Source organism: Salvelinus namaycush, unplaced genomic scaffold (assembly GCF_016432855.1).
Source record: "Salvelinus namaycush isolate Seneca unplaced genomic scaffold, SaNama_1.0 Scaffold823, whole genome shotgun sequence".
NCBI lineage: Eukaryota > Metazoa > Chordata > Actinopteri > Salmoniformes > Salmonidae > Salvelinus > Salvelinus namaycush.
The window spans coordinates 39,089-53,483 of record NW_024061557.1 but is presented as its reverse complement, the minus strand read 5'-3'; the positions used below and the strand labels follow the sequence as shown (position 1 = coordinate 53,483).

General features: G+C 44.4%; 1 protein-coding gene across 1 annotated transcript in view; it reads right to left on the bottom strand.

Moving 5' to 3' along the window:
* LOC120042986 (receptor-type tyrosine-protein phosphatase N2-like) overlaps positions 1 to 14,395 on the bottom strand; it is a gene marked incomplete at its 5' end in the record, with an annotated part of 69,156 nt that overhangs the window by 35,717 nt on the left and 19,044 nt on the right. Inside the window, 5 exons of the mRNA XM_038987709.1 lie at positions 2,055 to 2,134; positions 2,306 to 2,392; positions 3,730 to 4,028; positions 4,413 to 4,435; positions 5,795 to 5,926. Of these exons, the coding sequence (XP_038843637.1) occupies positions 2,055 to 2,134; positions 2,306 to 2,392; positions 3,730 to 4,028; positions 4,413 to 4,435; positions 5,795 to 5,926 (621 nt within the window). The remainder of the gene's footprint in view (positions 1 to 2,054; positions 2,135 to 2,305; positions 2,393 to 3,729; positions 4,029 to 4,412; positions 4,436 to 5,794; positions 5,927 to 14,395) is intronic.

The window sequence follows — 14,395 nt, the reverse complement described above, 5'->3', positions numbered from 1 at the left end:
TCTCATGATTTCAGAAAAGCCTTTGACTCAATTTGGCATGAGGGTCTGATAAACAAATTGATGCAAAGTGGTGTTGGTGGAAAAACATACGAAATTATCAAATCCATGTACACTACACAAACAACAAGTGTGTGGTTAAACGAGGCAAAAAACACACCTATTTCTTACCACAGGGCTGACACCCTGCACACCCTAATTGACAAATAAACAAACCAAAACAAAGGCAAAATCTTCTCATGCTTTGTTGAATAAATAATATATTTTGACTCAATTTGAGCTGCTGCAAATTGATGGAAAGTGGTGTTAGGGGGAAAAACATACGACATAAAATCCATGTACACAAACAACAAGTGTGCGGTTAAAAAACACACGTATTTCTTTCCACAGGGCTGTAGAGTGAGACAGGGATGAAGCTTGAGCCCCACCCTCTTCCACATATATATCAACGAATTGGCGAGGGCACTAGAACAGTCTGCAGCACCCGGCCTCACCCTACTAGAATCTGAAGTCAAATGTCTACTGCTTGCTGATGATCTGGTGCTTCTGTCCCCAACCAAGGAGGGTCTACAGCAGCACCTAGATTTTCTGCACAGATTCTGTCAGACCTGGGCCCTGAGAGTACATCTCAGGAAGACAAAAATAATGGTGTTCCAAAAAAGGTCCAGTTGCCAGGACAACAAATAGAAATTCCATCTAGACACCGTTGCCCTAGAGCACACAAAAAACTATACATACCTCGACCTAAACATCAGCGCCACAGGTAACTTCCACAAAGCTGTGAACGATCTGAGAGACAAGGCAAGGCCTTTTACGCCATCAAAAGGAACATAAAGTTTGACATACCAATTAGGATCTGGCTAAAAATACTTGAATCAGTTATAGAACCCATTGCCCTTTATGGTTGTGAGGTCTGGGGTCCGCTCAACAACCAAGAATTTACAAAATGGGACAAACACCAAATTGAGACTCTGCATGCAGAATGTTGCAAAAATATCCTCAGTGTACAACGTAGAACACCAAATAATGCATGCAGAGCAGAATTAGGCCGATACCCGCTAATTATCAAAATACAGAAAAGAGCCGTTAAATTCTACAACCACCTAAAAGGAAGCGATTCCCAAACCTTCCATAACAAAGCCATCACCTACAGAGAGATGAACCTGGAGAAGAGTCCCCTAAGCAAGCTGGTTCTGGGGCTCTGTTCACAAACACAAACACACCCCACAGAGCCCCAGGACAGCAACACAATTAGACCCAACCAAATCATGAGAAAACAAAAAGATAATTACTTGGCACATTGGAAAGAATTTACAAAAACATAGCACACTAGAATGCTATTTGGCCCTAAACAGAGAGTACACAGCGCCAGAATACCTGACCACTGTGACTGACCCAAACTTAAGGAAAGATTTGACTATGTACACACTCAGTGAGCATAGCCTTGCTATTGAGAAAGGCCGCCGTAGGCAGACATGGCTCTCAAGAGAAGACAGGCTATGTGCAACACTGCCCACAGAATGAGGTGGAAACTGAGCTGCACTTCCTAACCTCCTGCCAAATGTATGACCATATTAGAGACACATATTTCCCTCAGATTACAAAGAATTTGAAAACAAACCCGATTTTGATAAACTAGCGTATCTACTGGGTGAAATACCACAGTGTGCCATCATAGCAGCAAGATTTGTGACATGTTGCCACAAGAAAAGGGCAACCAGTGAAGAACAAACACCATTGTAAATACAACCCATATTTATGTTTATTTATTTTCCCTTTTGTACTTTACCTATTTGCACATCGTTCCAACACTATATATTGACATAATATGCCATTTGAAATGTCTTTATTCTTTTGGAACTTCTGTGAGTGTAATGTTTACTGTTCATTTTTATTTTTTATTTCACTTCTGTTTATTGTCTATTTCACTAGAGAGAGAGAGAAAGAGACAGAAAGAGAGACAGAGACAGAAAGAGAGAGAGAGACAGAGACAGAGACAGAGACAGAGACAGAGACAGAGAGGAGAGAGACACAGAGAGAGAGAGAGAGGTTCTCACCAGCCTTCTCAGCCATATCGTCTGCACTCATGTTCTGAGGGTTCTGCCTGATCCTGAACGTCAGGGCAGGACCCACCACACTGGAGGAACAACATGAGTCGATTAGCTCACACACACACACACACACACACACACACACACACACACACACACACACACACACACACACACACACACACACACACACACACACACACACACACACACACACACACACACACACACACACACACACACACACAGTGCATTACCTGATGTTGATGAAGCTGCTGGTAGTCAGGTGGATCCTCTCTGCCAGTACGCCCAGTAGCTTCACCCCATTATACAGACTGAGAGGACTGGGGAACAATAACAACATCAACAACAACAACAACACACAATCAACACATTCATCAACATGCATGTGACCTTAGAGTCTAGGCTCAACATCACAGCATATGACCTTAGAGTCTAGACAACATCACAGCATATGACCTTAGAGTCCAGACTCAACATCACAGCATATAACCTTAGAGTCTAGGCTCAACATCTCAGCATGTGACCATAGAGTCTAGGCTCAACATCACAGCATGTGACCTTAGAGTCTAGACTCAACATCACAGCATATGACCTTAGAGTCTAGGCTCAACATCACAGCATGTGACCTTAGAGTCTCAACATCACAGCATGTGACCTTAGAGTCTAGACTCAACATCTCAGCATGTGACCTTAGAGTCTAGACTCAACATCACAGCATGTGACCTTAGAGTCTAGGCTCAACATCACAGCATATGACCTTAGAGTCTAGGCTCAACATCACAGCATGTGACCTTAGAGTCCAGACTCAACATCACAGCATGTGACCTTAGAGTCTAGACAACATCACAGCATATGACCTTAGAGTCCAGACTCAACATCACAGCATATAACCTTAGAGTCTAGACTCAACATCACAGCATGTGACCTTAGAGTCTAGACTCAACATCACAGCATGTGACCTTAGAGTCTAGACTCAACATCACAGCATGTGACCTTAGAGTCTAGACTCAACATCACAGCATATGACCTTAGAGTCTAGACTCAACATCACAGCATATGACCTTAGAGTCTAGACTCAACATCACAGCATATGACCTTAGAGTCTAGACTCAACATCACAGCATATGACCTTAGAGTCTAGACTCAACATCACAGCATATGACCTTAGAGTCTAGACTCAACATCACAGCATGTGACCTTAGAGTCTAGACAACATCACAGCATATGACCTTAGAGTCTAGACTAAACATCACAGCATGTGACCTTAGAGTCTAGACTCAACATTACAGCATGTGACCTTAGAGTCTAGACTCAACATCACAGCATGTGACCTTAGAGTCTCAACATCACAGCATGTGACCTTAGAGTCTAGACTCAACATCACAGCATATGACCTTAGAGTCTAGACTCAACATCACAGCATATGACCTTAGAGTCTAGACTCAACATCACAGCATATGACCTTAGAGTCTAGACTCAACATCATAGCATAAAACCTTGCCATCCGGCATTGACGAGCTAATGATACAAGGGACTCAGGCATAGATACATTTAATGTAAGTCATATCCATTTGTAACAGGAAGACCCAGTCCAGCCTGTATTAGGTACTATGAGAGGTAAAACTAGATATTCATACAGTAAGTTACAAGAACTGACCTCTGGTTAGTGACGATGTATCCGTACTCCTCCCTGGCTGCTGTTCCCCCCTCAGCAGCTGGTAGCCCTGCTGGGACATTGGAGCTTTTCACCTTCCCTTTCACATCCTCCACAGAGACAGAGGAGTCCTTGGCTATCACGCTGCCCCCTAGAGGTGCTGTGAGGGGGGGACTAGTGGCAGCTGGGGCCAGGGTAGGGACCACCTTGGGCCCTGGGGCAGAGGAGGGACGGGGGACAAGGACGGGAGCTTTCTCTCCCTTTTTGGGCACTGTGTCACTGCTTTTAAGAACCTGCTGCGTCTGTGTAGAGGAGGAGGAGGAGGAGGAGGTGGAGGGAAGATGAAGAGGAAGAGGAGGAAGAGGCAGAGGAGGAGGAGGAGGCGAAGGAGGAAGGAAGATGAAGATGAGGAGGAGAAGGAGGAGGCAGAGGAGGAGGAAATGGAGGAGGAAGATGAAGATGAGGAAGACGAGGGGGGAGAAGGAGGAGGCAGAGGTGGAGGAGGAGGAAATGGAGGAGGAGGAAGAGGAAGATGAGGAAATAGAGAAGGAGGAGTGGGAGGAGGAGGACAGACATGAAGATAATGGTTATACGGTCATTATGTTACAGTAAACAACATATTTTTTGTCACATGACATTTGATGTCCTTTATGTACCGTACATACTCCTGTCTAATCTGAACATACCTTTGGATCATCGGCAAGTGGATCTGAAAAACAAGAGAGAGAGCAATATAAAGAAGTTTTTAGCAAGGCAGATGGAGTTTAGGAAATGACTCATGTAATGTATTCATTCATTGGTATTAAAATTAATTTATGTATGCATAAATAAGACCTTATAGATGCCAAGTCTTGGTCAAGATTTTTATTTTTATGCCTTCCTGTGTGCAGACAGATATACCCCTTTTCACACATATCGTGCCAAACCAAGATGTACTGAGCTAGCCTTGTGAGGCAAGCCCACCATAGTTTACACGAACTGTGTTGAAAAGGACTGCCCTGATATACCATCCTGGCAGCTCGTGAGATTAGGATGGTCCAACAAGGTGAAAAGGGTAACCGTGTGCTGTGGTATGTGGGCACAGCACTTCACAGGTCATTTTGTATACCAACCTGGTCTCAGAGCATTTTGTATGATTCTGTATGTAAATCCGAAGGCACTCCATTTGTTATGATAGTGTAACGACCCTGGGTTTATAAGCGCGGAAATCGACTCTGCCGCACGAGCATGCTTTTGCGGCACAGTCGATAGCGCGCCGGACTTCGGGCTAGAAGGTCGAGGGTTCGAGACCTGCTCCCTGCCTGTTTCATTACAATATGTTACGTTTTTGTATGATTACATAAGACAGATGGTTACTTGAGGTTGGTCGGGGTGGATGGGTAACGTGAATGTCTAACAACCCAACAGTTGCGAGTTTGAATCTCATCACTTACAACTTTAGCATTTTAGCTAATTAGCAACTTTAAACTACTTACTATTTTTTTTAGCTACTTTGCAACTACTTAGCATGTTAGCTAACCCTTCCCCTTACCTTAACCCTTTTAGATAACCCTTCCCCTAACCTTAACCATAACCCTTTAACCTAACTCCTAAACTTAATCGTAACCTTAACTCTAACTCCTAACCCTAACCCCTAGCCTAGCTAACGTTCGCAAGCTAGTAAACGTTAGCCACTTAGCTAGAAGTCGTAGCATAGCAAACATTTTTGCAAATTTATAACATATTGTACATTGACCAAATTCGTAACATATTGTACATTTTGCAAATTCATTACATATAATATGAATTGTAATTAGTAACATATCATACGAAATGTGTGATGGACATCCACAAATGAATACATACCAAATTAAACGTAACATATCATACGAAATGTGTGATGGACATCCACAAATGAATACATACCAAATTAAACGTAACATATAATACGAAATGTGGAGTGACTTACATACAAAAATGCTCTGAGACCAGGTTGCTGTAAATTCAATGAAAAGGAGAGACTGGGAGGCGAAGAAATGAAGTTATCTGTATAATTTATTTGATGACTACAATGTGTTGTAAGTAGTACCTATGTTGTCCTGGTCCTCAGCCTGCATCAGCTGCAGCACCACAGCCAGTCTGTAGAGCTGCTGGGGGGTCAGCTCTCTAGGGTCAATACCGTACCTCTCCAGGGTCTCCACCATACGCTGTAGGATAGACTCTACACAGACAGGAGACTATGTCAGTGTTGGGGAGTAGTGAACTACATGTAGTTTAAATAGTAATTTAGTTACATTTTGTTGTCGCTTGGGTGGTAGATTAAGTCAATTCAAATCTTGGCAGTGTTTTCAGTAGTTAATTACGTTTTACCATGTAGCGGTGTAGCTAACTACTGGAACTACACACTACTGTTTTACCGTGTAGCGGTGTAGCTAACTACTGGAACTACACACTACTGTTTTACCATCTAGCGGTGTAGCTAACTACTGGAACTACACACTACTGTTTTACCATGTAGCGGTGTAGCTAACTACTGGAACTACACTGCTGTTTTACCATGTAGCGGTGTAGCTAACTACTGGAACTACACACTACTGTTTTACCATGTAGCGGTGTAGCTAACTACTGGAACTACACACTACTGTTTTACCATGTAGCGGTGTAGCTAACTACTGGAACTACACACTACTGTTTTACCATGTAGCGGTGTAGCTAACTACTGGAACTACACACTACTGTTTTACCATGTAGCGGTGTAGCTAACTACTGGAACTACACACTACAGTTTTACCATGTAGCGGTGTAGCTAACTACTGGAACTACACACTACTGTTTTACCATGTAGCGGTGTAGCTAACTACTGGAACTACACACTACTGTTTTACCATGTAGCGGTGTAGCTAACTACTGGAACTACACACTACAGTTTTACCATGTAGCGGTGTAGCTAACTACTGGAACTACACACTACTGTTTTACCATGTGGCGGTGTAGCTAACTACTGGAACTACACACTACTGTTTTACCATGTAGCGGTGTAGCTAACTACTGGAACTACACACTACTGTTTTACCATGTAGCGGTGTAGCTAACTACTGGAACTACACACTACTGTTTTACCATGTAGCGGTGTAGCTAACTACTGGAACTACACACTACAGTTTTACCATGTAGCGGTGTAGCTAACTACTGGAACTACACACTACTGTTTTACCATGTAGCGGTGTAGCTAACTACTGGAACTACACACTACTGTTTTACCATGTAGCGGTGTAGCTAACTACTGGAACTACACACTACTGTTTTACCATGTGGCGGTGTAGCTAACTACTGGAACTACACACTACTGTTTTACCATGTAGCGGTGTAGCTAACTACTGGAACTACACACTACAGTTTTACCATGTAGCGGTGTAGCTAACTACTGGAACTACACACTACTGTTTTACCATGTAGCGGTGTAGCTAACTACTGGAACTACACACTACTGTTTTACCATGTAGCGGTGTAGCTAACTACTGGAACTACACACTACTGTTTTACCATGTAGCGGTGTAGCTAACTACTGGAACTACACACTACTGTTTTACCATGTAGCGGTGTAGCTAACTCCTGGAACTACACACTACTGTTTTACCATGTAGCGGTGTAGCTAACTACTGGAACTACACACTACTTATTTAGCAAAAAGAAGATAAAATATGGGTAAAGTAGAAAACCATTATCTTTCTTTTTTTTGGCATCAAACCGGCCTAATTCTCACTTGAATCTTAGCTTTGTGTTTAATAGACTAAATTACACATTCTGTTAAGATCTGACTCCAGAGGGATCTGTTCTTGCAATTTGTAGTCTTGGATATTTCAGATTTGGATATGATCATTTTTCACAAAGTAGTTTGTAGGATATAGTGGAACTACTTGTTTCAAAGTAACTTTAGTTTAGTAAACTATATTTTTTCTAACGGGTAGCTTTAGTATAGCTTAACTTCTTCCAGTGGGAAGTAATCGGTAGCTTGGTAAACTATATTTTCAGAGTAGCTTCCCCAACACTGATCAGTATGAGCTAACATAGATATATACACTGTAGCTGGTGTCCTCTGCTAGATGGAGTCTACAGAGACATGAGTCCACCAGGGGACGGATTTATAACATTTGAATACATACTAAATATACCCCAAAATGCGTGCGCTAGTTTTCATTTAAAAGTTGGCATTTATAAAAAACTGAACTTTGAAGTGAGAACGTGCTGAGCTCCCCGCAAACTTTATACCAAGTATAAGCAAAGTTTTCTAGTGGTTGAGGTGAGAGAGGCGGGGATCTGGTTCTGCACCACGTACTCTCACTACTGGTGTACCACAGGCCTCTCCTCTCCTCTCCTCTCCTCTCCTCTCCTCTCCTCTCCTCTCCTCTCCTCTCCTCTCCTCTCCTCTCCTCTCCTCTCCTCTCACTGCTATGAGGATGGACCTCTCCTCTTCTCTCTGTAGACCAAGTCACTCAGCTCTGTCATATCCTCACATGGTGTCTCCTATCACTGCTATGAGGATGGCCCTATCCTCTCCTCTTCTCTCTATACACCAGGTCACTCAGCTCCATCATATCCTCTCATGGTCTCTCCTATCACTGCTATGAGGATGGACCTCTCCTCTTCTCTCTATAGACCAAGTCATTCAGCTCTGTCATATCCTCACATGGTCTCTCCTATCACTGCTATGAGGATGGACCTATCCTCTCCTCTTCTCTCTATACACCAGGTCACTCAGCTCCATCATATCCTCTCATGGTCTCTCCTATCACTGCTATGAGGATGGACCTCTCCTCTTCTCTCTATAGACCAAGTCATTCAGCTCTGTCATATCCTCACATGGTCTCTCCTATCACTGCTATGAGGATGGACCTATCCTCTCCTCTTCTCTCTATACACCAGGTCACTCAGCTCCATCATATCCTCTCATGGTCTCTCCTATCACTGCTATGAGGATGGACCTCTCCTCTTCTCTCTATAGACCAAGTCATTCAGCTCTGTCATATCCTCACATGGTCTCTCCTATCACTGCTATGAGGATGGACCTATCCTCTCCTCTTCTCTCTATACACCAGGTCACTCAGCTCCATCATATCCTCTCATGGTCTCTCCTATCACTGCTATGAGGATGGACCTCTCCTCTTCTCTCTATAGACCAAGTCATTCAGCTCTGTCATATCCTCTCATGGTCTCTCCTATCACTGCTATGAGGATGGACCTCTCCTCTTCTCTCTATACACCAAGTCACTCAGCTCTGTCATATCCTCACATGGTCTCTCCTATCACTGCTATGAGGATGGACCTCTCCTCTTCTCTCTGTAGACCAAGTCACTCAGCTCTGTCATATCCTCTCATGGTCTCTCCTATCACTGCTATGAGGATGACACTCAACTACTTTTCTCCTTCCACACTTCTGACACTCAGATGGCGACACGCATCTCTGTGTGACTGGCAGACATCTCAACTTGGATGTGGGTCCACCACTTCAAGCTCAACCTCGAGAAGACAGAGCTGCTCTTCCTCCCGGGGAAGGCCTGCCTGCTCAAAGACCTCTCTTTCACAGTTCACAACTCTACGGTGTCCCCCTCCTAGAGTGCAAACAACCTTGACATGACCCTGGACAATACCCTGTCGTTCTCTGCAAATATCAAAGTAGTGACTCACTCCTGTAGGTTCATGCTCTACAACATCCGTAGAGTACAACCCTACATCACACAGGAAGTGGCGCAGGTCCTAATCCAGGCACTTTTCATCACCCGTCGGGACTACTGCAACTCTCTGTTGGCTGGGTCATCAAACCCCTGCAACTTATCCAGAATGCTGCAGCCCGCCTGGTGTTCAACATTCCCAAGTTCACCCATGTCACCTCGCTCCTCCACACACTCCACTGGCTTCCAGTCGAAGCTCGCATTCAACATCTGGAACCTCTTCAAAGAGTATCTTAAATAATCCCTCCCCTTTCGTGAACTAACACTTGACTGATAACTACTTTACTGAGTAATAAAATAGTAGTAAGTAGTAAAATGTACTTACTATGACTGATATGTGGTTGTCCCACCTCGCTAAAATGAGTGCACTAATTAAAATGTAAATGTAAAATGTTGAAGTATTGCATTGCAAGCAGATAAAGTAGCCTAATGGAGGCTATGACGACACGCTTACTCATAACAAAATATAATAACAACATGTCATTATTTGCCATTAGTGAGAAGGGTGGAGATCCATTTCCTTGTATCTTTGCATTCTAAAATAATAATAATAATCTAAAATAATAAAAAATAGCCCTAGGCATCTCTTTCCTATTCAAATGTTCATGATCCTTCCAGAATAAATTCCTCAACTTTTCTGTCTGTGATGGTGTGGTTACATAAGACAAATGGTAATTTAAGGCAAAAAACAATAACCAGCTGGTTGGTCAAGGTGAATGGATGGGTGTCTACCTCAAACATCTTGTAACCCAAAGGTTGTGAGTTCAAATCTCATCAAGGACAACTTTAGCATTTTAGCTAAATAACAACTTTAGCATTTAAGCTAATTAACAACGTTAGCATTTTAGCTAATTAACAACTTTAGCATTTTAGCTAATTAACAACGTTAGCATTTTAGTTAATTAACAACTTTAGCATTTTAGCTAATTAACAACTTTAGCATTTTAGCTAAGGTAAAGCAACTTCATACCATGTACTGTATACCAGTTGCTAAAGCAACTTTCAACAACTTACTACTTTTTTAGCTACTTTGAAACTACTGTACTTAGTATGTTAGATAACCCTTCCCCTAACCCTAACCCTTTCACTTAACTCCTAAACTTAACCCCTAGCCCAGCTAACATTAGCCACCTATCTAACTTTACCCACAACAAATTACAATTCGTAACATATCATACGTTTTGCAAATTCATAACATACTGTACATTTAGCAAATGCGTTGCGATTTGTACGTTTAACAAAATCGTAACATATCATACGAATTGTAACATATGATATAATAGATAAACTATTTCAATTAGTTCCAGTTTAATGCTACAACAGACGGTTCACCTCTCTCATTTACATTTTTTAAGCTACTGTAAATACATCTGAATAGCCTACTGTAATTTTAAACGTTTTCAGTAAAACATTACTTTATGAATAAACACAATACATAATACACGTTGTCATGACGATAGTACAAAACAGGAGCAGCGTACTGAACCTAACCAAAAACAATACTTCCTGATGACTGAGGCTACTGAGGGCTATATGAAAGGAGAGTAATCAGGGTGGTGATGAAGTCCAGGTGTGCTTAACGATGGGGAGCAGGTGTGCTTAACGATGGGGAGCAGATGTGCTTAACAATGGGGAGCAGGTGTGTTTAATGATGGGGAGCAGGTGTGCTTAATGATGGGGAGCAGGTGTGCTTAACGATGGGGAGCGGGTGTGCTTAACGATGGGGAGCGGGTGTGCTTAACGATGGGGAGCGGGTGTGCTTAACGATGGGGAGCGGGTGTGCTTAACGATGGGGAGCGGGTGTGCTTAACGATGGGGAGCGGGTGTGCTTAACGATGGGGAGCGGGTGTGCTTAACGATGGGGAGCGGGTGTGCTTAACGATGGGGAGCGGGTGTGCTTAACGATGGGGAGCGGGTGTGCTTAACGATGGGGAGCGGGTGTGCTTAACGATGGGGAGCGGGTGTGCTTAACGATGGGGAGCGGGTGTGCTTAACGATGGGGAGCAGGTGTGCTTAACGATGGGGAGCAGGTGTGCTTAACGATGGGGAGCAGGTGTGCTTAACGATGGGGAGCGGGTGTGCTTAACGATGGGGAGCGGGTGTGCTTAACGATGGGGAGCGGGTGTGCTTAACGATGGGGAGCGGGTGTGCTTAACGATGGGGAGCGGGTGTGCTTAACGATGGGGAGCAGGTGTGCGCAATGTGGGTTGCCAGGTGTGCGCAATGTGGGTTGCCAGGACCGGTGGTTAGTAGACCTGCGACATCGAGTGCCGAAGCGGGGCGGCAGGAGTAGACATGAAAACCTTTTCTGGCCACGAGGAGTATTTCTGTCTGTAATAAAGCCCTTTAGTAAGGAAAAACTCATTGTGATTGGCTGGATTTCACATGAAATCTATGGTCACTCATTGATATCTACGGATTTCACATGACTTGGCAGGGGTGCAGCCATGGGTGGGTCTGGAAGGGCATAGGCCCACCCACTGGGGATCCAGACCCACCCATGGCTGCACCCCTGCCAAGTCATGTGAAATCCATAGATTAGAGCCTAATGAGTTTATTGAAATTGACTGATTTCCTTATATGAAGTGTAACTCAGTAAAATCTTGTTGCATGTTGGGTTTATATTCTTGTTGCGTAAAGCTAAAAAAGCAGTAAGTTGTCAAAAAGTTGCTAATTAGCTAAAATTATCCGTGATGAGATTCAAACTTGCAACGTTTGGAATGCTAGATGTTTGCGTTATATACCCACCCTGACCAACCAACCACTCACCCTGACCAACCAACCACTCACCTTGACCAACCAACCACCCACCCTGACCAACCAACCACTCACCCTGACCAACCAACCACCCACCCTGACCAATGCTAGATGTTTGTGTTATACACCCACCCTGACCAACCACCCTACTTTCATTTTTGCCTTAAGTAACTACCTGTCTTATGTAACTATACCAAACATATCATACTAAGTGGAGAGTCCCGGATTTTAGTTGACTATGTTACATCTAGTCTATGAGACCAGGCTGTTTGCTTTGAACTGTGTAGACTACCACTGTTAGTAGGCCTGAGACTGCACTGTAGTTTTACATTCTTTTAATAAGTAGACACACGAGACAATGCAGTTTTAGAAACTGTTCTTTGTCCAGACAGTCAACCCACCTTTCCACCCCAGACAGTAGGTCTACCTTTCTACCCCAGACAGTAGGCCTACCTTTCCACCCCAGACAGTAGACCTACTTTTCCACCCCAGACAGTAGACCTACTTTTCTACCCCAGACAGTAGTCCTACCTTTCCACCCCAGACAGTAGGCCTACCTTTCCACCCCAGACAGTAGTCCTACCTTTCCACCCCAGACAGTAGGCCTACCTTTCCACCCCAGACAGTAGTCCTACCTTTCCACCCCAGACAGTAGGCCTACCTTTCCACCCCAGAGAGTAGGACTACCTTTCCACCCCAGACATTAGGCCTCCCTTTCTACCCCAGACAGTAGGCCTACCTTTCCACCCCAGACAGAAGAGGTACCTTTCCACCCCAGACATTAGGTCTACCTTTCCACCCCAGACATTAGGCCTCCCTTTCCACCCCAGACAGTAGGCCTACCTTTCCACCCCAGACAGAAGAGCTACCTTTCCACCCCAGACATTAGGTCTACCTTTCCACCCCAGACAGTAGACCTACCTTTCCACCCCAGACAGTAGTCTTACCTTTCCACCCCAGACAGTAGACCTACCTTTCTACCCCAGACAGTAGGCCTACCTTTCCACCCCAGACAGTAGACCTACCTTTCCACCCCAGACAGTAGACCTACCTTTCCACCCCAGACAGTAGGCCTACCTTTCTACCCCAGACAGTAGGCCTACCTTTCTACCCCAGACAGTAGACATACCTTTTCACCCCAGACAGTAGGCCTCCCTTTCCACCCCAGACAGTAGGCCTACCTTTCTACCCCAGACAGTAGGCCTACCTTTCTACCCCAGACAGTAGACATACCTTTTCACCCCAGACAGTAGGTCTCCCTTTCCACCCCAGACAGTAGGCCTACCTTTCCACCCCAGACAGTAGACCTACCTTTCTACCCCAGACAGTAGGCCTACCTTTCCACCCCAGACAGTAGGTCTACCTTTCCACCCCAGACAGTAGGTCTACCTTTCCACCCCAGACAGTAGGTCTACCTTTCCACCCCAGACAGTAGGCCTACCTTTCCACCCCAGACAGTAGGTCTACCTTTCCACCCCAGACAGTAGGCCTCTCTTTCCACCCCAGACAGTAGTCCTACCTTTCCACCCCAGACAGTAGGCCTACCTTTCCACCCCAGACAGAGTAGGTCTATCTTTCCACCCCAGACAGTAGGTCTCTCTTTCTACCCCAGACAGTAGGTCTACCTTTCCACCCCAGACAGTAGGCCTACCTTTCTACCCCAGACAGTAGGCCTCTCTTTCCACCCCAGACAGTAGGCCTACCTTTCCATCCCAGACAGTAGGCCTCTCTTTCCACCCCAGACAGTAGTCCTACCTTTCCACCCCAGACAGTAGGCCTCCCTTTCCACCCCAGACAGAAGGCCTCCCTTTCCACCCCAGGCCTACAGACACAGAAAAATGTAAGCTTTAACTGCTGGCTACTCATCTTCAGTGGCTTAGCCCAACAAGAGAAGTAACACGTGTATCCTTAAAAGCTGTCACAGAAAGTGAACAGCTTAATCAATTGATATTGACAGAATTAGATTACTTTCCAAGCAAAGTTAATGTTTTGTCTCCTTGGCTATAGAAGGTTGTAGCTCAGCCTCTGAATGTCTAAGAAACTAAACAATGATATCCCCATATGCATCGGAGTCACGTCTTTCCCATGACTTTGTTTCTAGCATAAAGCATTGTGGACTAAAGCGCTGTTATAAATCACTTTATGTAATTGGATCTGTTTTATATTCTGAAAAATATTAAGCTAACAATGGGTAGACCTTGTGG